Genomic DNA, 27,942 nt, shown 5'->3' with positions numbered 1-27,942 from the left:
ATGAACAGGACTCTAAAGAAAGTTGATTTTAACAAACTGGATAAGAAAACCAACCCTTTATATCTTACGGATCGGAAAATTATTTTAAATAAATTACAAACGGAATTACAAACTTCTTACGAGGGTTAAGGATGTATTATAAAGCAAATAAATATTAGCAAATAGAAGTGAAATTTTCCTTGAAATTTTCATTCCCCTTGAAATAAAAATTGCTATCGTGAACTTATTGTGAGCAATTCATTCACAATAATTGAATTTGTATGCAACAGCTGTTCAATGTTTCGAAAATTCCATCAACAAATTTCACAACAGCGAAATTTTTTTCACGACAAAAAGGTTAGTGAACGAATAAAGTGAAAAAGGGAACATATTTTACGTGAAATGTTTTGCTATAGGGGTAATTATCTTTAAATGAATGTTGCCACGCCTTCCTTTTTAGATTTCCCACTTTGTTATTTATTTTACCAAAACGAAAATAAAATAACTTATAACTTAATGTTTACTCTTTAAAAATTATTAAATTACATCTACTCCACCAATAACATCAGAATACAATAACTATATGTTAAATTCTTAGAAACCATGGTCGGTATTACATTGGACCCTGTTGTGGATTATGTGGCTCCATAATTTGAACAAAGGCCAAGTTTAGGAATTAGTTTTATGTGTGTTTTTCCTAGAACTTGATAACTCTTTACACTCGCATGTGGAGTAGTCTCAACTTTTGCAGGATATTTCAACGAATGGTTATAGAATATATGGAAGATTCTATGAATGTTTCAGAAAGTTTCCGAATACTAATGCAAGCCGAAATAATTCATAATTCATACGTTTCATTTAGTATTAGGCGGTAACACCTTACCAATGAGAAATCTTCCTTACACCCATTTCAATTGCGTAAAAATTCCTACCAGTATTGTTTTCCCACAACACACATACACACAATAACGCAAATGGCGTGGAAAAGGAGTTGTTAAATGGATTCAAAACAGCATTCATTTGCCTTGGGGTCATTTTTAAAGCTCAATTATTGTTCAACCGTTTTTTTCTTTTTGTTGCTTTTTTGTGAGTTCAGTGTTTTTTCTATCTATATATTTCAATATTTGTTTCCATATGGCGAAATACATTTATTTAAGTCTATTTATGACTATAAAAATAAATACAAAAGTTGGTCAGTATATACATATATTTTTTAATATTGCTATTTTTATCATTTTATATTTTTACATTTTGTGGTGGATAAATTTGTGAAGTATGCAGCAAAAATAAAAAAGCAATCCGCAAAAAAATCATTACTTAATAAGTGAGCCAAAAAATGAACCTATTCAAAAAATAAAAATGCCATAAATCTTATATTTATAAATACTTTTAATGTTAAGGTTTTGTTTGCACTTAAACGGTGTTATTTTTCCTTAAACAGGTGTTCCACAACAATCATACGTTTTGAATTTACATATATTATTAATTAATTTATTTTTTACACTTACCTGGTATTGATTTTCCCAATTCTAAATATTCCCTAACGGAGGGACTCAAAAAATTGGTGGGTATTTCGGGCAGATCTTTTTCTTGACTACCACTGTCATCACTTTCTAAATCTTGATGAGGTTCTGGTTCAAAGTGTACCTGTTCGGGGGCTCTTACTCTTTTGGCACGTTTCGAGCGGGTGGATTCACGGCAATCTAAAAGTTATAAAATTTTTATAAATAAATAAAAATTCCATTTTTCAAAACATTTATCCTTAACTGTCAAATTGAAATAAACTGAATATCGCAGCCAACAATTTTCTTTAAAAGGTTTATGATTATGTTTTATATTATCTACCATGATGATGTATATAAATAAGAATATGTAAATAAAGCTCATGATTTTTATTCCCGCATTAATGTCAAGATTAAATGCAATTACATAATTACAATTGAAAATTATTTTACAAGCAAATCCGCAATCATCGTAGTCATCCGACCAACCATAATACAACACACCTTTAAACAAACCACAAATTGTTGTAGTGTGTAAATTTTATTTTAAATACTTTAAGTACTTGAAACATGGCCAACATTTTCGTTATTTGGGTGCCAAAAATGGTACGTTATTATTTAAAACTTTGGAGATTATATTGCTTTTGTTATTCCCTTGCAACTCAACTTGCTGTAAACAATTCATTCACAATAGATAATTTTGTATGCAACAGCTGTTCATTGTTTACAAAATTTAATCAAATAATGTCACAACAGCAGAATATTTTACACGTCAAAAAAGTTGGTCAACAATAATAGGGAACATATTTCACTTGAAATTTTTATAAAATTTTTAATATAAACAACATTAAAATATCGAAATCGTAGACCCACAAAATTATGTGCATAAATATATTATGGGATGCTTATTAGAACAAATATTTACCTCGCTCGCTTATAAATAAGGATTTAGGTAATTGCTTACTTCGATCGTCTGCATATAAGGAGCAAATTAGTAGTATTGTGTCTGAAAAAAATAACATACCAAGTCCACTGCATTATAAAAAAAGTATTTGTTTGTATGAGGACATGGCCCACTGACGTTTAAAGTGGCACAAAAATGAAATGAAAGAACACTGGAAAGGTATATCTGTAACCTTTCCAGTGTTCCTTCAATTCATTTTTACAACAGGCCACACATAGGCTGATTTTACACACAAGTAATATGATCTGTCAAAATTTTGTTAAGTAGAGTACGAATAGGATAGTATAAATGCAATATGAAAAAAACATCACATATTGAGAGAAAACATGGCTCTCTTTATTTTTTTAATGACTTGAAAAACATGCAAGTCGCAGTAGATCAGGGATGTATTTTTATGTAAACACATACAATAAAAGAGAAACAGCTGTTTCGATCTTATTTTGTTATTGTTTTATCACACGAAATTTTTTCTCATTTTGTCATACGGTTGGAATTTCATTTTAATTTTTCATTAGATTTTACGTACGTAAAGACTCACTTAGATGTTTAAAGATAGTTCAACCTTCTTTTTTTAAACACTCTATTTCTATTTTAAGGAGACATGATTACTATATAATATTTATTTGTCCGGTATTCTTGAACCTCGTACATCAGAATCATAAAAATTATAACTCCGAATCTCCGAGTATAAAATATTCATTATACATCATACCACAAGGGAGAATAGTGTGTGTGTGCTAATGTTTGTAATGTACAATAATACTGGTCCTTTATCCACCTTTAATTTTACCTATCGACTAGTAATGTCTGTACGTCTGTCCGTCTGTCATGTTAACTTTGTATTCAAACTACAAGACAATTTTGAAGATAATTTAATGTAATTGGTCTTCTATAGTATAACTGAAAAATGATTAACATCGGTCCATGTGTTTACCTATTCCCGATACTACTGAACCCCCTGTCTTTTGACAAAACTCATAATTATGTTTAATATACTTGTATATCGACTAAGTTTAAACTAATATTTATGATCCTGATGTATGAAGCCCCCCTGAAAACTAAATGACATTTTGTTCGACTTTTTTGGTCTTAACGATATCTGCTTAACCTTATTTCAATATCGATCAAAGACTTATTTCAATACCATACAAAGATTTGATGCAAACTCTGAAAATATTCGTTAGCGGAAAGTGCAACTTCTATACAAAAACCTTCCCATTTTATATACAACTTCGTACCACACAAAGATTTTTTACCTCTAAATTTTTTCCTGCCGATATTTGACCAATTCTGGTGTTGTAAATTTTGCTATATTAAGAATTTTTAGCACAAATGTTTTTGTTTTAGACTTAAATTGTTATGTTGTCACTATTTGTTTTACTCCTATCAGCTTTGATGGTGTTAACTTGTCAACATTTTTGACACCAAAAAACTATTATTAGTCATTTGTAGCATTAGCACCAGCTGCTACAGTGTTAATTAAATGCCATGGTAGTCAATATTTATTGTAAAGGTGTCAATCATTGATTACACCACATCAAGTATGTATGTAATGAATAAATACATTTATCTTACTTTTATTTCTGCAATACTGAAGTGTTAACAAGTTTTTAACGACCACCCAAAGTTAGTCGTCAAATGTTTATGTTTAGAAAACATATTTTTAAATTCTAAAATTTTTCAGTTACACTGATCAAATTATTAAATAATATGAAGGGAAACATGCAACTCAACTTGCTGTAAACAATTCATTCACAATAGATAATTTTGTATGCAACAGCTGTTCATTGTTTACAAAATTTAATCAAATAATGTCACAACAGCAGAATATTTTACACGTCAAAAAAGTTGGTCAACAATAATAGGGAACATATTTCACTTGAAATTTTTATAAAATTTTTAATATAAACAACATTAAAAAATATTTTAATGGCTAAACCGACTCTACCCATTATATTTCTTTATTTAATTTTAATTCATATTAAATAAACAATCAACAACATCATATCGAAATACTTGACAGGGTCATTGATAATTTCTGCCATCACCACCTTATGCGTTTACAATTGATGTTCTAAATATCGGGCGTGATTTTGTATTACGTATTGTTATTTTTTATTATTGATGACAATTGCAAAATTTAAATGCAAGTATTTTTTTGTTTGCCAAGAATGATGTAATTTTTTGAGCATTAACACTAGTTTGTGTAAAGTTAATGTTTTTTTTTTTTTTTTTTTTTTGAAAAATGTGTTGTTGTTTTTTCGCTTTTCATCTTAATGGTTGTTGACCTTGATGAAATTTATTTTTATATATTTTTTCAAAATACTAGTAAATTTTTAGCGAAAAAAATGCATTAACTAGATGTACAAGTATTTATGTTTCTGTGTTTTTTTTTCATCATCATGGTTTTACTTCCCTCTATTAAAAGCATGACTATTTGGTTTGTAACAGTGGTGCTCAAATACATACTACCATAGTTTTATTTGTGTTAGTAAAGCAGCAGAGAACAGAATTCAATTTAAAATAAAAGTATACTAATAAAAGGACTACAAACTAAAAAGTAATTCAAAGTCTCTCATGTTCTTCTATATTAGTTCTGCTTTCTCAACATTTTTTTGTTGTATTTCTGTTTGTATTTTAAAAACGTCGTGCACAGACCTTGCTTAGACAAGTGCTGATCAGCAACTGATATTGCTCATTATGGAAAGAAGAAGAATTAAACCTACAGTGTATGTATCTCAACTAAGCGTCAGCACAATTTTTCTTACCCTATCACGCGTGCTATGAAATGGCAATCTTGGGCTCCACTGATTTATAATTATAGTGTGACCAGTGATAATTCACACATTTAGTAGCCGTTAGAGAAAATATGTGTGTTTATTTATTTGTTTGGAGTCGGTGAAGGGTTAAATGTTTCATCTGTTTATTTTGAAATTTTTCTCCAACTTTGACTTTGGCGTGGCGCCTTCCTTACTATACTGTATGTCTATGGTACTGTCTTACTGCTTGATTCTTTATAGCACAGCCTAAACGCTTAATGCTAAAAAAACTTTAAAACTAAAAAATCTGTGGAGGGTTAAATGTTTCATCAGTTTATCTTGAAATCATTCTCCAACTTTGACATTTTTATATTATACCGTATATCTACTGTCTTACTGCTTAATTCTTTATCGCACAGTCTAAACGCTTAAATCACATATCTCCTTAAAGGTGGAAATACACAACACGCGTTTTACGCTTTTTAAACATTCATTTTGATCTTTCTTTTTTAACATTATTACTGTTTAAAAAACCAAAATTTTAAGTTTTTGTTTAAATTATTAATAATTTATTTTATTGTTTCTAAAATTTATTTCATATTAGTATATTTTTATTCTACACAAAAAAATACAACCCTGATCAGCTTCCGACGCGTCAAAAGTTAAATGTTGCTGAACATTTCGCTGCAGACGCTTTACAAACTACAGTGTGTAACTTGTTAAATGAAAATACACTATTTCAACTTTATTTTGAAGGAAACCTATAACCCCGTTGCCGCGTACAATGCGTGTTGTGTACTTCCACCTTAAGTAAGCTCCTTAGTAATAACTTACGTTAAACCTTATTTATAACTAAGAAAACGCTATCTACAAAAACAATAAAATAATCAACACGTAGGAAGAAAAACTTATTTTTTTAATATTATTGTTTTAAATGTTGTTTTTCTAAAAATTTTCATTTTAGAAAAGTAATATTAGCAAACAGCTGTTTATGTTTTTTGACTGAAAAGTTGACAATACTAATAAAGTTAACTGCACTTTAATCCATAACTGAAAACACAAAAATCGATTAAAGTTCGCCTACATTTGTTCTGAGTTTAATATAACAGCAAGTTGAGCTTAGTTTAAATGAGTAATAAAAAATCTGCATGTGCAAACCGGAGTAAATGAGAATCTACTTTTTAGTACTTTATCATTAATCAAAGCATACTTTTTGGTAGTTTTTCGTTCTTTACCCAGCAGTTCGACGGGACAGTCCCGAACTGACCACTTAACCTACCATTTGTGGTGGCCCCTAGCCACCTGACTACCTAGGTGACCAACCATTTTAACATGGGCTTGTCCTACGAGGAAGTCAATCGTCACTCTACACCTTACAAAGAGTGACGCTCTCGCTTACAAAGGGGACACTAAAGTGATGACTGTCTTCATTCTCGTTTACAAAGAGTTTATTTGTGACGAAAGACCAAAAATTGGAGTCAGCCAGGTGGTAAGATATTAATAGAACTAAAATTTAAAAATTTCAAGTGTCTACTCTCTAGAATACTATGGGACAATAATGTGACTATTGACCCGAAAGATATAAATTTGAGTCAACCAGATGGTGGCATATCAGTAGAAAGTAATAATAATTTCTCCAAAAGATGTGTAAAATAACTACTTTCGGAAGAACAACAAAAAAAACTACTTTTAAGAGTATAGTCTCTAGGTTACTTGAATACAGTAAAGAGACGACTGTCTCCGCTCCCGCTTACAAAGAGGACACTGTCTCGATTACAAAGGGTACATTCGTGACGAATGACCCAAAACATACGAATTACGATCATCCAGGTGGTTAACTATTAGTGGAAATTACTGTCTTTTTCGTATGCATTGACTCTTTGTCGAACTGCTGGGTAAGAAAAGGTGTTAAAATATTTGGACGACCTGTAAATGTATCTATTATTACACCTAAAGGATCTTCATGTAACACAATAGTAAAATAAACAGTTATAAACATTTTTACAATATAACATTATACATTATTAGCAGTAATACGAAGAGGTGATTGCTTTATGCTAACATGTTGCATGTTTGCAATATTTATAGTATTTTTTCTGTTTACAAGGTTAACCTCGTTTCTCATACATGTCTTCTTAGCCAAGACTTTGCAATAATTATTGTTTTCTAAAAAATATATATATTTTTTACAAAATTTTAATATTTTTTATTTTGTTTTATTTTAAGGTAAGATGTTTCTATATATATACCAATTAACCATTGTCTAAGATAATAACGGGGTAAGTTTAAGCATTAGTTTAAACAACTTTCAATATTAAAGTTGGGTTCAATGCAAACATAAATGTAAAACAAACACATAGTAAAAAGCCTGGGAAAATAAATAAAACATAAAGTTTAAACACAAGGTCGTTCTATAAAGTATTTAGAAAATTAATTATAGTTTTTAACTTCTATATTAGAAATTGTTGATTAAAATATTTTAACATTAAAACAACATTGTGTCAGCAGATTTTTTAACGGTATGTAATAACAATTTAATTTCGCTTTTCAATCACGCTCTTTTTAAAGATCCTTATTTAGTTAAAAAAATGTTTTAAAGGCCTAATTTGAACATAAACAAACAAGCTAATTATGTTGTATAACAGTAACTGATTTAATGAGATAATTGCTAAATAAAAATAAATTTTATATATTTATTATATATAAATTTTAGTTAACATTAATGTTTAGTTGGCATCCATCAATGTTTGTTCACTAATTACCACATTGTTTTTCCTCATTTAAAAAAAGCGTAGGTAATTAAAATAACTAAAAATATGTCTTTGTTTTAGTGGAGAGTGGATAAGTGGTAAAATGTATGGTGCAATAAGTTTTCATTTGGGATAGACGCACATAGACAAACGAAATAATATTTAGTTTCAACTAGAGTTGGATCAGTTAATGTAATTGAAATATTATAAATAATTATTTATTTTCAATAAAGAGAAAATTTATCTTATTATTAAAAGCTAGCATTACCCGGTGTGGATCGCTACTCCCTCGTAATTAATCAAAAGTAACATAACATGTTAGTTTTACCCAGCAAAAACAAATTCCAAAGAAACGAAAAAGAAGTAGACTTTACTCCATGGAATTACTGAAAAGGACATGAAGAAGTTATGATTTTAACACAGACTGGTTAAAGGAGAGATATTTTTTTTATTTGATTCCAAATTCACTACATCTGAAGTCATTCTAGAGTAGTAATTTTTATGTTCTTTTTTGGAAGTGAAATTGTAGTATTATAGAATATAACTAATTTGATTAAAATATTATTAACATAAATAAATAAATTACCCAGGAAAAATTTTAGACCCTGTTCTAAAAACTACTAGTTCTAGAACGGGTGAAAACAGAACCACTTCAGATAATGACGCCATTACTTCTGGAACCCGTTCTTTAGAATATTGTTGTGGTTCTTAAATACTTCTAAATAGTTTTCAATGAACTAGTTCTTTAAAACTTGTCATACATTGCCACTGCACTAGTTCAATGGAACGCATACTAGATCCGAAACATGTTCTTGAAATCAATTGAAATAAAATGTCAAAAAATTAAAAATTTATAAACTTATTTTTATCGAAATAGAAAACGCGTTTAAATGTATTTTTTTTGTATTCCACTGAACTACAAGATTTTAAAGAATGTAAATAATATTGGTGCAATAGTAAAAAAAAACTTCAACAGTTTCTCAAAATTGCTCCTAATCTTAAACAAAAACGCTAAAAAAGAAATATTTGTTTATACGTTCTATACAGCTTCCCTAGAACTACTTCCGAGGTTGACAAATTCAAACAAAAATCATTGATTAAAGAACAAGTTCCAGAAGCGTTCTAAAGAACGACTCTATAACACTTCCTCAGAACCAGTTCCGAAGGTGATAATTTCGAACAAAAATCATTGGTCTCAACACCAAACTAGAACAAGTTCAGGCTAAAATCATGTGGAACTAGTTGTAGAACTAATACAATTTTTCCTGGGTACATAAATTTATCAATTAACTTCAAAATAAAGTAAATTTAATTCAAAAAATTTCAGTAAAAAAATATTTAATAAATATTGGATTCTTTTCGCTGTCTTGGAAGTCAGTAAACATCACTTTCACAGAAGGTAAAATATAATCTGTCACTAAATGATTATATTTTACCTTCTGTGAAATTGATGTTTACTGACTTCCAATTATATAAAAATAACTTTTGTTACGATATTATCCACTGGTAATACTTTTTTGCATCAACATTGACGAAATAAACATTTTGGTACAAAACAGAATGCTTTATAAAAAAAGTACCCAAATATATACAATTAAACGTCCGAATATCCATAAAGTACTGATTTTATATTCCTAATTTGTTGATCAATTTTGAACGAACTAAAAGTTTTTGACAATAAGTTTTGTTATACCTATTTTAGTTTCAATAACTTTTACATACCTTTGGCCTTACTTAGAATGGGTCTAGAAACAACTTACATATAATAGTAAGTGCTTACTTTTCATACTTGATGTATTGTTTTCGATTTACTAATAATAAAAGTATTAATAATAAAAGTAGTGGGCGTATCCTCGTAGACAATTTTTTTCTCAGAATCAAAACTACTTACTTAACTCCCTTAGTTGCAGGCAATCGTAGTAAGCAATTTTGTAAGAAAATGTTAACCCCTTCTAAATTCAAGTTTTTTTGCTGGGTTTTAATGGAAAATTTAATTAAAAAAATTATTTTAAGATTTAATTAAAAAAATTATTTTATAGATTTTTTTCTATAAGAAAAGAAAAATCTTCAAACACATTACCTCTTCATTACTTGCCTGCTTACCGGGCAAGTTAAGTTTTTCCAGGGAGCATATTTAGAACAAGTTTTTTTAGATTTCAACTTAAACTTAATTATATTTATGTATTATAAAATAACAACTTTCCATTCCTGATTTGTTTAAACAAATACAACATTTTTGTATGCGTGTATTTCTTAATGAATTTTTTTTTTGTTTATTCACACACAATTTCACATGCATTCGTTGTTAAACTTTGGAGTTTAAATGTTGCATGTATGGTTGCGTAATGTGGCAAAATGCATAAATTTTAATTTCAATTCCAATTTTACGTGTGTGCCTAACTATTTGTATCCTATAAAATGTTGTAGCATTTTTTTCTAATTTACAACAAGAAAAAGAAACTTATTTCAATTACCTAAACAAAAATTTCAAATTAAATAGGACACAGTCTTAACACTCTAGAAATGAATTTCATATTTCTCTACTATAAAGCATTAGAATATCCATTAGATATTTTTCATTTTAACTATTTAAATCAAACCAGACCTACATTCACTTACGATTAAAATTTTTATATTTCCTAATATTTTTTACATTTTTAAGATAATTTTTTTCCCGTTAAATTTTACATTTTTGCTATCATTTAAAATATCCTGCTACTGGCTTTAAAAAGACTAATTTAAATTTTACAATTCAATTTGTCTTTATTAACAAATAATATTTTCTCATAACGTCAATACAAATGTACAATTTTCGTTTATCCCACAATATAAATATGACCAAAAAGTATGGAAATAATTTCTGTAAATATTAATAAAACCATAATGGAAATTTAAATTTCGCAAAAAAAAATAAATCTTTAAAATGACGTTTACACCTTCTTTCCTTACACAATAAGCAAATATATATTGGATAGGAGAACTATTACCTATAACAGTTTAAGAAATGTAAAAATTTGTGGTTGAAAATTTTCTATAAATCCCTAAATATTTTTATACAAATGAAGAATTAAGGGAACATTTTCTATAAATAAAGTGTTAATTTTTTCTAGTAGGGATTTTTTCAAAACTTACCATTAAAAGAACTAAAAAGTACTAAAAAATCAGCCTTTTAATACATATATGCTTAATTTCATTTTAGAGACATTATTATAGGAAATTAAAAAAATTACCTTTTAAAAACCAAAAAAGTACCAAAAAAATCCACCTCAAAAGTTTATCTTACATACTCCGGCCCAATATTTTTAATTTCATGTTTCTAGGTTCAAACTATAGAAAATTCAAAAGGTACCTTTTGAAGAATGAAAAAAGTATTAAAATGTTCTTCTAACTCCAGGTCCTAAATGCCTTATTTCATGTTTGAAGCCAACACACGGCCTCAATCCGAATCTGACCTCAAAACTTCTTAATCACATCTTAAAGTCCATTTTATCAACTTTAAAATAGAGACTTAACATCTGGCATACCCCAGCAAAAAAAACTTCCAAAGAAGCGAAAAAGAAGTAAAATTTACTCCGTGAAAGTACTGAAAAAGACCTGAAGAAATTATGACTGTAACGCAGGCTTGTCATAGTATGTTCTTTTTTTGATTCCATATTCAGTACATCTGAAGTCATTCTTAGGAAGTAATTTTTATATAATTTTTTTGAAAGTTATTAAGAAGTGAAATTGTAGTATTATAGAATACAACTAAATTGACTTAAATAGTATTTCGTTTTATTTTTGCTGGGACCTTCTCTATACCTCTCATGATTATACTGCTTCAAGCTATGAAGTATTTAAGTATTTTTTACCTTAATTTCGAAGAATTCTAGCAATTTGTAGATAATTTAGAAGAGTGTTTATATGGCGACACAAGTAACAATATGATCATATCCTTATAAATTTGCATAGAGAGATTTACGTTAATATTTAAGTTAATTATGCAAAATTTCGTCATAATACATACATTGATGAAAGGAAGTTTGTATTTCACGGCTAAGGTCAAATAAGGCCTCATCATTACGGAAATCGGCAGCATCATTTAGACTTTTATAAAACAAAGAAAAATTCTATAGATACTAAAACATTTAACAGAATAATAAGCTCAAAAGTTCTATTTGGGAGGTAAGGTTGTATAGGGTCTATGCGAAATAATGAATCGATTTTTACCATTTCAATTAACATTGTTCTTATATACCAAATTATCTTGAAAATTGCTACATAACGGAAAGATGGACAAATGGATTAAATATACACGACTTGTATCAAATTGACACTTTTTCAATAACATGTACGTACCTTAACACTATGCTGTCAGACAACTTATTGTTGTAAACATTGTAACAATTCGTTGTCGAAATCTAAATTTTATACACATCCGTTGTCTAAATGTTAACAAACGTGGTAAGCTCACTATTGACAACGGATTGCTGTAAATAATTGCATTATTAACAACATTGAGTTATCTCACAACAACATAATCTTGTCTACGTATGTATAATATACATATGTATACATACTATATATACATTGTATATACTTTGACAACGGACGTTGTTGACAAAATTGTAAACACCTTGGTGAGTATTTTGTATCAGGAGTGTATAATTTTTTCCCTCTGTGTATAGAGTAAATATTTATTTTAATAAATTTGTATAACAAAAAACAGAAAAAAGTAAAAAAAAACTTATTCACCACTATCGCCAATGATCATTTCATATGAAATATGTTCCCTTTTTACTTTTTCGTTCACTAACTTTATTATCGTGAAAAAATTTCCCAGTTGTGAAATTTGTTGATGAAATTTTGTAAACATTGAACAGCTGTTCCCTACAAAATCAACTATCGAGAATGAATTGTTCACATCAAGTTCACGATAGTAACTTTCCCTTCGAGGGAAATGAAAATTTCAAGGGAACAAAATTTTCATTTTTATTGGCGTTAAGGATGATAATTTATCACTTATATATGTTACAAAATACTGAATTTATCGTAACTTATCCCTCATCCAATAGTAATTAATTTGTAAAATATGAAAATATGTTGATTTCAACGGAACACTTATAAACAATTAACATTCTGGGAATAAATAAACTGCAAAAACCAAAAACACAAATACAGAATTAATGAAATGAATAAAAAAAAAACAATAAAGAAACTGAATGAATTTTCAATGAGTTTATCACATTTAAATATGCATAAATTAAGGTAAAATGTTGAATCCTATATAGTGGACTTTATTTTCATTTAATACCAAAAAAAGACATCATCTTAACATACTGAAAAAATAATGAGATTGTTGTCGTCATTATAGTAGAGCTGCAGTCGCAGCAAGCAAGAAGCTGTATGAGAGAATGTTTGTTGAAGTATGTTTGTCATATAAACATAATGTGAATAAAACAAATACAAACATACTTATCCTTTTACACAAACACATACACACACCCAGAAACAAACATACATACAAACAAAAAGCCATAATGTGTATGCAAAACAATAATAATTTATATCCTCTTTTTTGTGGGATTCACTCATTAACGCGTAAAAAGTGCAAAAAAAAACATTCATCAGGCATTTAAATAAAATGCATAAAAAAAAACAATAAAAATAACAATTTTGTTGCAATAACAATTATAAAAAAATGATGTCAGGTCAACAAAATAATGTATGTATTTAAAAATCTACTGTTGTGAGAAGTGATGCTGTTAATCAGACTATATCAAGGATAAAATTTTATAATAAGCTTAATAATAATATTTTGCATCAGTCCGTATATATAGGTCCGTGTGTTAATGCTATTTATATTTTCGCATTAAATTGTGATTTAAATGGTATTTAATTTAAAAATCTTCTTATTTTGTTAAAAGGTAAAATATTTCAAAAATTTAAAAGACTTTAAAGGATATACATAATCACCTTTATCGCCAATAGAAGTGAAAATAAAGGATATACATATTCACCTCTATCGCAATAGAAGTGAAAATTTTGTTCCTTTGAAATTTTCATTTTCCTCGAAGGGAAAATTGCTATTGCGAACTTGTTGTGAACAATTCATTCACAATAGTTGATTTTGTATGGAACAGCTGTTTAATGTTTACAAAATTCCATCAACAAATTTCACGACAAGGTAAATTTTTTTCACGACAAAGAAGTTAGTGAACGAAAAAAGTGAAAAGGGAACATATTTCACGTGCAATTATGATAGGCGATAGAGTTGATTATCTAACAAAAAGAAAATAACTTATTTTTATACCTTCGTATTTGTAATTTCCAAAATAAAATTTTCCGAAAGCTTGTATGTATATTCTGGATCCTCAGGGATACCGAAGCCAATAAAACCCATATCGGCTGTGTGTCTGTACATTTGTGTTTCTCTTGAAATATCTTCGTGATCCAAATCTTGAATAGTTCTTTCAGCAAAATCCGTCCATAAATAAGAAAGATATAAGCACAAATCTTTGAATTTGAGTGATTACCAACAACAACATAAGCTTCTTGAAAAACTGTATGTGCAGTTGTTGTTGATTTTATTGCCTTTGTTGTCTTATGCTTTTTAAGTCGTACTCATCACCTTTAATGTAATTTAAATTAGTGCCTTTTGATATTTTAAAAATCGTATACAAACAACTACAGCTGTTAAATACAAAATATTTTATTATTTTTTTCTTTATTTTACAAAAAAAAAAAAAAAACAACATTGATTGATAAAGAATATCGGATTAAAAAAAAAACACTTCTTTTTTTTTGCTCCACCTTTAAAATTTAATTGTATTTTGCAAGTAAAATATTGTCACGTTTATTAGTTGGGTTTATTAATATATATTTATTTTTGCTTTTGTTTATATTTTCATTGCATTTGCTTTAATGTTTTTTATAATAAGTTTAATAATATTAATAAATTTACATTTAAGGAAATGTTGATGGATTAATTATATCCATCCATTGATAATTTTCGATTTTCAAGAATTTTTATATCCTTCACCTTTGTAGGAAAGACATTCTATGTTCTATATATAAAAATTAATTGCTCAATTCACAATCAAGTTGTATATTGTACCTACTAAAGTATAGCAACAGTGATTGTGAAAAGATTTTTGAAGTAAGTTATGACTTAATGTTCTCAATGAAAAAATAATCAAGGTATAATTGGTCATATGAATTCTATGAGCATTTGCATAAAAAATACTAACAACATTATTATGACTATTGTAGCAGTTGCTAATATACAACACATACAACTCTACAACATCGATTGTGAATCGAACAAATGTATGTATGTTTGCTTATTTATTTGTTTTGTACCTTATATGAAGCTAAACAACTAAATCTTATAACTGGAAGGAACATTCGACTACTTTTTATTTAGAAATTGCAAGTGGGAAAGATGTCACACTCTTTTCTTTAAAATTTGAATATCTCGGAACATTAAATTTTACATCGGAAATTTCGATATCCATAGACACGTTTGGTAGAAAAGGCTTCTGCACCACCTATATGAATAAAATACAAAAATCTTTATATTTAGGAAACGCTTAAAGTTTGTGAACATATGGGCAATTTGCAGTAGAGGGCGTGGCTCCTTGTATATAAAATAAATAACAAAAAAATCTAATGTATGTATTTATATGTGAGATCATTGCACGGTTGTCAATTCCGACCAAAAATTATTTCTTTCAATTATTTAATTCTGATAAATTTTTGCATTGGAGCTAAAATCATCAAATTTTGCACGAACAACTATGACGTTTATGTATATTTGGAATTTGAGATATCGTATCTTGAAATTTTAAAAACGTCACTTTTCTAAAGCGTTTTCTAAAGCTCAATCGTTTAGAAAAGTGTAACTTGGCTTTTGACTTTTTTCTAATTTTGTTGGTCTGTGTAATTCAAATGAAGAATTTTATTTTAATAATGCTAGAGGGTAACTTTTGCCACTAAATCTATTATTAGTCATATTTATTTACCTAATAATTTTTTCATTTCCACATGCTGGCTTCATACATATGCTGACTGTCAGGGCCATCATTATAGTCGTCTACATTTAAATGTTATTGCAAATAAATATCTTATAAATTTTTCAAAATGATATTTAATCATCATTAATTTTATGTATCGTAGAGATTAAAAACATATTTATTATGATTAATCTTTAATCATCAATTTAATTTGTCAAAAATGATTTGCGTTATGCAGACCATAATGATTTCAACACCTTGACATTTAAATATCAATCAAAGACTTTTAAAGAAATACAAATAGACATATTATATATATATTGTTATATAATTATAGTTAATTGTATATTAAAAGTACTAAATTTATTTGATGTTTATCATAAATAAACTTTAAGTTAAATTTATAGTAGACTTTGTTTGTTTTATTCAGCTAAAATTTATTGCAAATCAATTTTAATATTTTATAGACTTTTATTGCTTAATTTTGCAAATATTAAAAGTGGTGCATTATACATTTGGTTATTTAATTTTATGGGTTGAATAATAAATTTTATTATGGACTATTAAATTAAATAAATAATTGTAATCGCTACACTTTTTCCGCTTATCGTACTTTAAAATCCCATGATTATCATGTTACAATTCACAAATTACCTTTTTTTGTTGTTGTATTTATTAATGTATGTTATAAAAAACATCTATTACAGTAGAATTCCAATATAATGAATTGTTCATTTTTATGAAGGTAACTAACCTTTTTAAATATATTAATTTTTTCACAGCTACAAGAAATGTTTGTACTATAGGGGCCGTAGTAAGTTATAACCTATAAAAGAGGACATTTTGGCACTGACACACACACATCACCGTGAAAGCTATATAAGATTTGGCAAAGCCGAATATGAAACTCTTAATTATTTTTTTAATCAAACAAAAAATAATATTTTTATCAAAATACAATTTTTTTCCCTTAAAGTGTGGTAATAATACGTAAAGTTCGTATTAGTCTAGTTTGACTGTTATATGTTTTATTACTTTTAATAATATTCATACATATTTGTAAACAAAATATATAATTGTTTAAGCCTACACTTCAATTTAATTTTAATCTTTTATTACTTAACCCTTTAATAACATATGTATACATGAAATCTTTAATAGAAATTTCATTTCACCGGTAAAGCGGATTTCAATTCCTTTTGTTGAGTAAGAAAAAAAATGTTTGATTAATTTTGTTTGAAACCCCTGTTTTAAATATTTTCTTTTCTAATTCAACTGATATTAAGGTCAAAATTTACTTTGAGAAATAAAGATTTTCACACTATTTCGAAATCATTAAAAAGATGTTTTGAACATTGAAAGAAAACTAGATAAAAAAAGGTCTTGCAAATATTGATAAGCAAAAATAAGTAGATCAACTGTTTTGAAGAGCTCCACACTCTCCCATTAGAAAGACTGCTCGTAAATGCTTTGATTATTTTATTCGCTAATGATAGACTTCAAATGTCTAGTCTATAGTCTAGTCTATAGTCTAGTCTATTGTCTAGTCTATTGTCTAGTCTATAGTCTAGTCTATAGTCTAGTCTATAGTCTAGTCTATAGTCTAGTCTAGTCTATAGTCTAGTCTAGTCTATAGTCTAGTCTATAGTCTAGTCTATAGTCTAGTCTATAGTCTAGTCTATAGTCTAGTCTATAGTCTAGTCTATAGTCTAGTCTATAGTCTAGTATAGTCTAGTCTATAGTCTAGTCTATAGTCTAGTCTATAGTCTAGTCTATAGTCTAGTCTAGACTATAGTCTAGTCTATAGTCTAGTCTATATTCTAGTCTATAGTCTAGTCTTTAGTCTAGTCTATAGTCTAGTCTATAGTCTAGTCTAAAGTCTAGTCTAGTCTATAGTCTAGTCTAGTCTATAGTCTAGTCTATAGTCTAGTCTATAGTCTAGTCTATAGTCTAGTCTATCTATAGTCTAGTCTAGTCTATAGTCTAGTCTAGTCTATAGTCTAGTCTATAGTCTAGTCTATAGTCTAGTCTATAGTCTAGTCTATAGTCTAGTCTATAGTCTAGTCTATAGTCTAGTCAATAGTCTAGTCTATAGTCTAGTCTATAGTCTAGTCTATAGTCTAGTATAGTCTAGTCTATAGTCTAGTCTATAGTCTAGTCTAGACTATAGTCTAGTCTATAGTCTAGTCTATATTCTAGTCTATAGTCTAGTCTTTAGTCTAGTCTATAGTCTAGTCTATAGTCTAGTCTATAGTCTAGTCTATAGTCTAGTCTATAGTCTAGTCTATAGTCTAGTCTATAGTCTAGTCTATAGTCTAGTCTATAGTCTAGTCTATAGTCTAGTCTATAGTCTAGTCTATAGTCTAGTCTATAGTCTAGTCTATAGTCTAGTCTATAGTCTAGTCTATAGTCTAGTCTATAGTCTAGTCTATAGTCTAGTCTATAGTCTAGTCTATAGTCTAGTCTATAGTCTAGTCTATAGTCTAGTCTATAGTCTAGTCTATAGTCTAGTCTATAGTCTAGTCTATAGTCTAGTCTATAGTCTAGTCTATAGTCTAGTCTATAGTCTAGTCTATAGTCTAGTCTATAGTCTAGTCTATAGTCTAGTCTATAGTCTAGTCTATAGTCTAGTCTATAGTCTAGTCTATAGTCTAGTCTATAGTCTAGTCTATAGTCTAGTCTATAGTCTAGTCTATAGTCTAGTCTATAGTCTAGTCTAGTCTATAGTCTAGTCTAGTCTATAGTCTAGTCTATAGTCTAGTCTAGTCTATAGTCTAGTCTATAGTCTAGTCTATAGTCTAGTCTAGTCTATAGTCTAGTCTATAGTCTAGTCTATAGTCTAGTCTATAGTCTAGTCTATAGTCTAGTCTATAGTCTAGTCTATAGTCTAGTCTATAGTCTAGTCTATAGTCTAGTCTATAGTCTAGTCTAGTCTATAGTCTAGTCTATAGTCTAGTCTATAGCCTAGTCTAGTCTATAGTCTAGTCTAGTCTATAGTCTAGTCTATAGTCTAGTCTATAGTCTAGTCTATAGTCTAGTCTATAGTCTAGTCTATAGTCTAGTCTATAGTCTAGTCTATAGTCTAGTCTATAGTCTAGTCTATAGTCTAGTCTATAGTCTAGTCTATAGTCTAGTCTATAGTCTAGTCTATAGTCTAGTCTATAGTCTAGTCTATAGTCTAGTCTATAGTCTAGTCTATAGTCTAGTCTATAGTCTAGTCTATAGTCTAGTCTATAGTCTAGTCTATAGTCTAGTCTATAGTCTAGTCTATAGTCTAGTCTATAGTCTAGTCTATAGTCTAGTCTATAGTCTAGTCTATAGTCTAGTCTATAGTCTAGTCTATAGTCTAGTCTATAGTCTAGTCTATAGTCTAGTCTATAGTCTAGTCTATAGTCTAGTCTATAGTCTAGTCTATAGTCTAGTCTATAGTCTAGTCTATAGTCTAGTCTATAGTCTAGTCTATAGTCTAGTCTATAGTCTAGTCTATAGTCTAGTCTATAGTCTAGTCTATAGTCTAGTCTATAGTCTAGTCTATAGTCTAGTCTATAGTCTAGTCTATAGTCTAGTCTATAGTCTAGTCTATAGTCTAGTCTATAGTCTAGTCTATAGTCTAGTCTATAGCCTAGTCTATAGTCTAGTCTATAGTCTAGTCTATAGTCTAGTCTATAGTCTAGTCTATAGTCTAGTCTATAATCTAGTCTAAAGTCTAGTCTACAGTCTAATCTATATTCTAGTCTATAGTCTAGTCTATAGTCTAGTTTATAGTGTAGTCTATAGTCTATTTTATAGTATATTCTATAGTCTAGTCTATAGTCTATAGTATAGTCTATTCTATAGTCTATTCTATAGTCTAGTCTATAGTCTAGTCTATACTAGACTACAGCCTATAGACTAGGCTTAGTAGTCTATAGGCTAGTCTATAGTATAGTCTAAAGTCTTGTCTATAGCCTAGTCCATTGTCTAGTAAATAGTCTAGTCTATAGCCTAGTCTAGTATACATTCTAGTTTATTGTCAAGTCCATAATGCAGTCATTAGTTTAAAGTATAGTCGTAAATCTGTTTGTACTTTAAAACTGAGAAAAATACTCTTGTTGTTACAATTACTATTATAATATTTATATTTTCCATGTCTGTTCCATTTTATGTTTATTTAAATCGGCGTAATAATTACTTTTCCAATTATTTGAAGTAAATGGAATGAATTTTAAATAATTGTAATTGAAGTTCACGAAATTAAATTTTTGCTAATTAAAATTTCTTGTTATTGTAGTTCAAGCATTCCCTATTAGAAATACAAGTAATTGCAATTAAGTAATTTCGAATTACATTTATATACTTGTAATTGTGATTTTCTCTTCTTATAATTAATGTAACTTTAATTATTAATATCCAAATTACAACTTCAATCAATTGTGATTGATAAATTACCTATTACTAGTAATTTCAGTTACAATTAATTGTAATTAGTTATTGCTCAATAACACATTGCAAGTATTTGTAATACATGGTCAATTACAATCAATTACTTTACCTAAACATTTGAAGAAAACCTAAACCTGGAAAATCTTAGAAAAAAAAATCTGGACGCTTGTCACCAATGAATAATTTGAAAAACAAAATTTATTAAAACTTAAAAATATATTTTATAAAAAATTTACTCCAGTATAAGATTTGACTGAGCCGATCGTAATACCCTTGCCGGTTACATTATACGCTCTACGTCATAAATTAATAGTAATTTCAACCTTATAACATAAGCATTAAACACGTGTTACCGCATTCAAAGCTTTTTTCAATAAAAATTTAAAACATTATAATAAAAACTGTAACAATTTTAACGTGCGGTTATTGGCAAGAGAAAAAAAGTAAATATGAAAACCTTGCTTTTGCTTTTTTTAACCACACGAAGATTTAAAATATGTATTTTTCAGGCCTACACAAATATACATAAATACACACATACATATGTACGTATAAATATCGGTCTATGTATATTCGTATTCGTAGATCCATTGCCAAACCCGCATTGTAATATTTACTTTCTTTGAGGTATAATTATGCAGTTAATTTAACCACATTAAAAATTTCATTTTTTATTTTTTCATACGCAACAAAATTAAAAGCGAATGCCACTGCATGTTATAAAACTATAAAATATTGTTTAATTATTTTTAACCCATTTTACTTAATTTACTTTAAAAAAAATATAAGGAAGATGTAAGTAAGCATTATATAAGTTATTTAATATAATTACTTTTTAATTGTAACAAGTCCATAATAAGGAGTTTGAAAGCGTTTACTACAATTGGGTGAACTTTGCAATTTTAAAAGCTTTAACAATTCAAAATAAAAGAATACTTCATATTAATTTCAAATTTTTTTAATGTCAAATTATTTTTACATTTTTCTGTTAAATTTTAAAAATGTTATAAAAAAAAAAAGATTTTAAAATACTTATCCTCTCTTCAATTAATGTCAAATTATTAGATTAACTTAATTAATTAAAATTTTTCATAATCTATTAGTTTTACCAACAACATTGTCTGTCAATCATATGAAATATCTATTGTTGTTTGCCATTCAACCATTTGTAATTGAATAGATTCCTAATTTTGTTTTGGTTGCCAATAAATTTGATACTTATCAAATAGTTTTTGCATTGTTAACTGACATACAAAATATGAAATGACCACCATTATAATATTAGTAGTTTATAATCGTAATGAACGAATCAATTGCTGGCCTTGTTGCTGCACACTTTTCATACCGAAAATAACTGAAATGAAAATCGGCAAATATTTCAGATTAATTTCCAAAATTTTATTTTTAATTTACAATGAATGACTTTAATCTTTACCGCAAGTGCGTAAATTGAATACATGAAACATTTAAGTTTTATTGTGTTGGCTACATCTAAATCAGGTTAAACACCTGCAAATATTTTCATTGGTTTTGTCGATTATGATTTTTTGGTTCTCAATTGTTTTTCTGTGATTTTTTTTTTTTTTTTAACATGCAAACAATTATAACAACACTCCACCCAAATCAAAATGAAAAACATGTTCCATGTTTATCGGTTTTAACAAGAGGGTTTCGCATTACATATTCAAATTTGTCTATTAACCCTTTAAAGTTTGTTTAAAAAAGAAAAAGCAATCTATGGCTCTATACCTGGAGGAAAAACGTTGAACTCTATGTCAAACAATTAGGGTTCTATAAATCGACTTTTGAATAATCAAACAATCGACTTTTTGTCGAAAGACAAAGGTCGAAGAAAGTCGAAAGTCAAAAAAAAGTCGAAAAAAGTCGAAAAAAGTCGAAAAAAGCCGGAAAAAGTCGAAAAAGGTCAAAAAAAGTCGAAAAGTTGTAAAAGGTCGAATAAAGTCGAAAAATGTCGGAAAAAGTTGGAAAAAGTCGTAAAAGGTCGAAAAAAGTCGAAAAGTCGTAAAAGGTCGAAAAAAAATCGAAAAGTCGTAAAAGGTCGAAGAAAGTCAAAAAGTCAAAATAAGTCGAAAAGTTGAAAAAAGTCGAAAAATTGAAAAATCGACTATTTATAAAATACTTATAGTCGAAAAGTCTAAAAGTCGACTTTTAATTAAATGAAAAAAGTCGTCTTTTCGTTTCAACTATAGAACCCTACAAACAATTAGTTAGGCCGTTGATAATCAAATCGACTCATTACAACCAGGTTGATAGGGTAATAATTTGATCTCTTTTTGCCATTTCACATATCCACTTCTTGTATTCAGACCTTAGGACATCCCTAAATTTTTCCACCAATCAGATTAGTGTCAGAATATCCGGATGGTACATGTTGGGGTCTATATACTGTAATTTTTGTAAGAAATCGGTAATTTAGAACTGTTAATACCTTTGCGGACTAAAACAAGTTGTTGTACAATAGAAACTCGTTAGGAAATATTGAAATTTTATTTCCAAATTATAGCTGTGTTGTATAAATTGTAGGTTTGTTGGGCCAATTTTAAGAAGCCGGTCAAAATATTCACCGATTTTGATAATATTTTACTTATTTGAAAGTGGTAATTACTCGGTACAAAAAAATAAATAAATTTAAGGTGGACTTGGTGCCATGCCCACATACAAAATAAGCATTAAGAGTCATTTATGTGGCCAATTTGGTTTCAAGTGACCCAACTTTTAAAAACGATGTTGTTTAAAGGTTTCCAAAAAGGACTTAGAGTGGCAGTATTAATAAAATTTCTGTATATCTAAGAATCTATAACAGCTAGACCCCTTAAATTGTTTACGGAAAAAATTGGGCGAGGCACCTCCTCTATGTAATAGATATCAAAATTAGAATATCTGAGAAAGTGGGTGTGGCGTCTGTAAATAATAGATTCCTACTAAATACTTAAAAATCGTACATCTGGGAATTTAAAACATCTAGAGTCCTAAAATTTTAATCGGAACAATTTGATTTCTACCCAGTAAAATTTATATTAGTTACACAACAAATTCTACAACGCATTATTATATCCTGCACTCGTTCAACTTTGGCGTTGAACCCAATGATTTTTGTTCGAAATTTTCCCCTTCTGAACTGGTTCTGTGGAAACGTTATGGAGTCGACACTCATTCTTTGGTACTCTTCTGTAACTAGTTCTGTAATCAATGATTTTTGTTCCAATTCGTAAACCTCGGAACTTGTTCTAGAGAAGTTTTAGAGAACATATACGCTAAATTAATTTTAAACAAGTAGGAAAGTATAGTCGGGCATGGCCGACCATATGATACCCTACACCATGAGTATATTTTTACAATTTTTACTTTTATAAAATTTTTATTTTTTGTAAAGAAACTTTTATGTTGAATATTACCATAATTCCAAAATATTTAAGCCATTTATTGATAAAAAAAACTAAAATTTCTAAATGAGGCTTTATATAGGTCAAATATGGGCAGATCCTCGGTAAATTTGGGAAAAGGATATATTTCTAAATAACAGTTAGTTTTGTTGAGTTTCATTGCGATACAAATGGTTACAAGTCAATTTTAGACGTTTAAGTCATTTTTTGAAGGGGGGTTTGTATGGGGGCTAGGGTCAAATATAGGCCGATCCTTACGAAAATCTGCAGTATCATTTATACTTATATAAAACTTATTTGTGCCAATTTTTAGAGAGATAGCAGAATATTTGACGTAATTATAGCATAAAAAGTTCAAATCGGGAGGTACGGTTGTATGGGGGCTAGGTGAAATAATGGACCGATTTCAACCATTTTCGGGCTTCGTCCTTGTGCCAAAAAACATGCTTGGTCCAAATTTCATCAAATTATCTTGAAAATTGCGGCCTGTACCTTGCGCACAAGGTTTACATGGACAGCCAGCCAGCCGGACAGACGGACGGACGGAAGGACATGTCTTAATCGACTCAAAAAATGATTCTGAATCGATCGGTATACTTTAAGGTGGGTATTGGACCAATATTTTTGTATGTTACAAACATCAGCATAAACGTATAATACCCTCCCCACTATAGTGGTGTAGGGTATAAAAAGGTAATTTTTCAGCGGATTAGCACCAATTTAAAGAAATCGTTAAGAATTATAAATGATGTATCAATTTTATTAAATAACTTAAAATTTGTTTGACATTTTTTAAACTGATTCCAAGAACTTGTTTCGGAATTAATACGCATTCCATTGAACTAGTGTATAATTAAATCTTTAAAAGTATTTAATGTTCCAGAAGTAATAGTACCATCGTTAGTTCCAAAGTTGTTTAAGAGTCTGAAGTGGTTCTATTTGCGCTCGTTCTAGAAGTTGTTTTGAGTTGATAATTTATGTAAAATATTTATATACTTCCGGGATTAATAGACTATCTTAATCGTGTACCGATCAAGCAATAATTTTGGATTACAATAAACTCCAATTTCTGCAATAATGGAACAAAACGCCAATAACACACCCAATAAAGTTTAAAAATCTTGAGACTTATATTTTTCTGCAGGAAAACACTGAAACTGAAATCAGATTTTTTCATTTGGATTTGAGATCTCTGGGTTAAAAATTAACAAAAACGCCAAACTTTCGAATTTAAAAACGATAACTTAAAGTGAACTTCAATGGAATCAAAGAATATTTCGGATAAATTTGTAAAATTTCATTATTTCGAATAATCATACAAACAGTGCCTAGAAATAATCCATAGTCAATATTATAAATTCAGAATATCAAGATCAAAACAATCTTCAATTAAATGTTTCATTTTTATATCGCATACTGTATGTATTTAAGAAATACATACATATCTTTCTAATTATATTACTATGCTCTAATGCATTTACTTAAGATAATTTTAACAATCACAAAATACATTTTAAAACTTGCAACATTATGTATTACCATCACTTTATAAATATTTGCATAAAAACAGAATGACACACACACACAAAATCATACAATTACAAAAACATAATGAAATTGTTGGCACTTTTTATTGGTACAACAGTAGTACTAAAACTACATATACACGATTCTAAGATTTTACAACATTGGCAAAAAAATTTTCAGAGTTTTGTCCTTTATAATCACGGCGACCGACTTTGAGACATTCAATTGACGTTCCCACTTTGTCAAATATTCCGAGTTCCGTCACCATTAGGTTACGCTGGAATATCGCTCATAAGGGAATTGTACAGAACAGAACCCAATAAAGATCCCTGTGTCACTCCGGCAGTCACAGTCCTCTCACGCGATCTAGTGTAACCCACTTCTACAGCAAACGTCCTCTCGTGAAAAAAGTTGGAGACAATTGTACATAAGTTCCTATCAAGACTCCTAACAAGAATTTCACAATAAAGCCATCCTGCCAGGTGGTATCAAAGCCTTCACAAAATCCAACCCACCGCATAGGCCTGCGAAAACCGTTAGGGCATGGAAAGTCGAATGACCCCTCCTAAAACCAAATTGCACATCCAAAAAAGAGTTGCCCTCAGTCAATGATGTAGAGTATAAAAAGTACAATATTTAAATTTAAATAAAGTACTTTTTCTAGCGCATCACTGGCAACTAAACTTACAACCAGATGTTTCTCTACGAAAATATATGTACAATTCAATACAATTCAATTGCGGATGCGCAACATTTACGTATCCGCTTAAAATACACAATATGCTTACTCTTTCGTTCAAACGTTTCTATGTCTGAACAAAGTAAATTACTGTATTGAATAAAAAATAAAGAAAACGTAAATCTTAATAAATATTTTTTATTTGTTTTGCTTTTTTAAAAGTTGTATCTTTTTCGAAAAGCTTAAAACAGTATACATCATGTAATGGGGAAAAATTGAAAGTCTAAACAAATATTAAAACATAATAATTCTGAATTAAAATCTAATAAACATGTATTTATGTATGTATGTGTGTTTGTTTGAAATTTAATATTCTCATATAAATTATATTGAAGTGTTAAGTGTACCTTAATGACTCACAAACGTGTAAACTTTTTATACGTTCATGCATGAAAACTACAAGGGAACTAATTGTCTAGACTTTTGATCTTTTTTTTTTTTAATTGCACGAGAAATATTAATTACAATTTTAGTGATTATTATTAAAAAGTAATAAAATTTTTAATATTTTTGTCTATGGCCTTGAATAATGTTTATACCCTTTACCTTCGTGAGAAAGGTAAAATATATTAGTTTGTAATTTTCCAACGTCATTAGTTATATGTATTCTTGATCCTTATAGATCCAGACTCTATTAGGCCATTTTCGTCTGTCTGCTTTTCTGTTGAATTATATTTAATATGTAATAGAATATTAATTTCAAATCTCATCCGTTACTTTACGCATTAATTAGTTTGATTTATTTTCATCTATTTGAAATAAACACACACCTTAAAAGCATCTTTCTATTACAAATAATGAAAAAATGTTGTTTTAACCATTTTAATGCTATAAACATTTTTATAACTCCCATGTTGTTTTTACAGTAAAGTACAAAATTTAACTTACATTAAATAATTCATATGAAAAATCGAATTTCTATACCGTTCTTCACAATAATTTATAATAAATGAAAAATGTATTCTATGGAGGAAATTATATAATTTTTACAAGTTAAAAAACAAAATCGGGAATAGCCGACCATATTATACCCTACATTATGTGTATATTTTTAAAATTATTTAATTTTCATTGAAAAACATTCGTATTGAATTTTAACCCTAGTATCAAAGTATTTAGCAATTTATTTGACGAAAAACTAATATTCTAAAAGAGGATTAAAGAGGGTCAAAGATGGGACAATCCGCATTACATTTGGAGAAAGGATATATTTTTATATAACAGTTATGCAGACGTTAATTACAATAATAATGGTTACAATAATAATGGTTAAGTTAATTTTGGACGTTTAAGACTTTTTTTAAGGGGGCTAGGGGTAAATAAGGGTCATTCATTGCAAAAATCGGCAGTGTCATTTATACTTTTATGAACAGTTAATAGTAAACTTGACGTAATTTTGGTATAAAAAGACCAAATCGGGAGATCCAATTATATGGGGCCAGGTGAAATAATGGATCGATTTCAAGCATTTTTAAAAGGTCCCTGTATCAAAAAACACGTTTGGTCCATTTTATCAAAATATCTCGAAAATTGCGGCCTGCACCTTGCACACATGTCTTATTCGATTCTGAGTCGTTTGGTATACATTTTGTGCGTTTCAATCATCAGTACAACAACAGTCGTTACTATAGAGGTGTAGTGTATAAATATCAGTCGTATCAGATTTTATATTAATAAGAACTGTATCAGAAAAACTTAAAATTGTAAAAAATCCAATATTGACTTTTATAAAAAACTTTTACATAAAAGTATTATCTTAACACTATTTCAAGAGCTATATTATAAAGAATACTAAAGAAGAATAATATTAAAGTAAAACATTAATCGTAAGTAAAAAGGTCAAGCTGTTTCAAAGACTTCCATTCCAAAAGTTATTAATTCATTTCCCAAATTACACACTTT

The 27,942-nt window shown here is 28.6% G+C and overlaps 2 protein-coding genes across 7 annotated transcripts in view; one reads left to right on the top strand and one right to left on the bottom strand.

Moving 5' to 3' along the window:
* The window catches only part of LOC111684676 (RING finger protein 17), a 136,229-nt gene that overhangs the window by 84,796 nt on the left and 23,491 nt on the right, over positions 1-27,942 (top strand). The window lies entirely within an intron of this gene.
* LOC111684679 overlaps positions 1-27,942 on the bottom strand; it is a 39,972-nt gene that overhangs the window by 5,173 nt on the left and 6,857 nt on the right. For all 5 annotated transcript variants that reach the window (XM_046949892.1, XM_046949890.1, XM_046949891.1 and 2 more), the window contains exon 3: positions 1,488-1,682. In XM_046949892.1, coding sequence (XP_046805848.1) covers positions 1,488-1,682 — 195 coding nt within the window. The remainder of the gene's footprint in view (positions 1-1,487; positions 1,683-27,942) is intronic.

This window comes from Lucilia cuprina, chromosome 4 (genome assembly GCF_022045245.1).
Source record: "Lucilia cuprina isolate Lc7/37 chromosome 4, ASM2204524v1, whole genome shotgun sequence".
Classification (NCBI taxonomy): Eukaryota; Metazoa; Arthropoda; class Insecta; order Diptera; family Calliphoridae; genus Lucilia; species Lucilia cuprina.
Note: the sequence above shows the minus strand (reverse complement) of the source record. Positions and strands in the feature narration are given on the sequence as shown.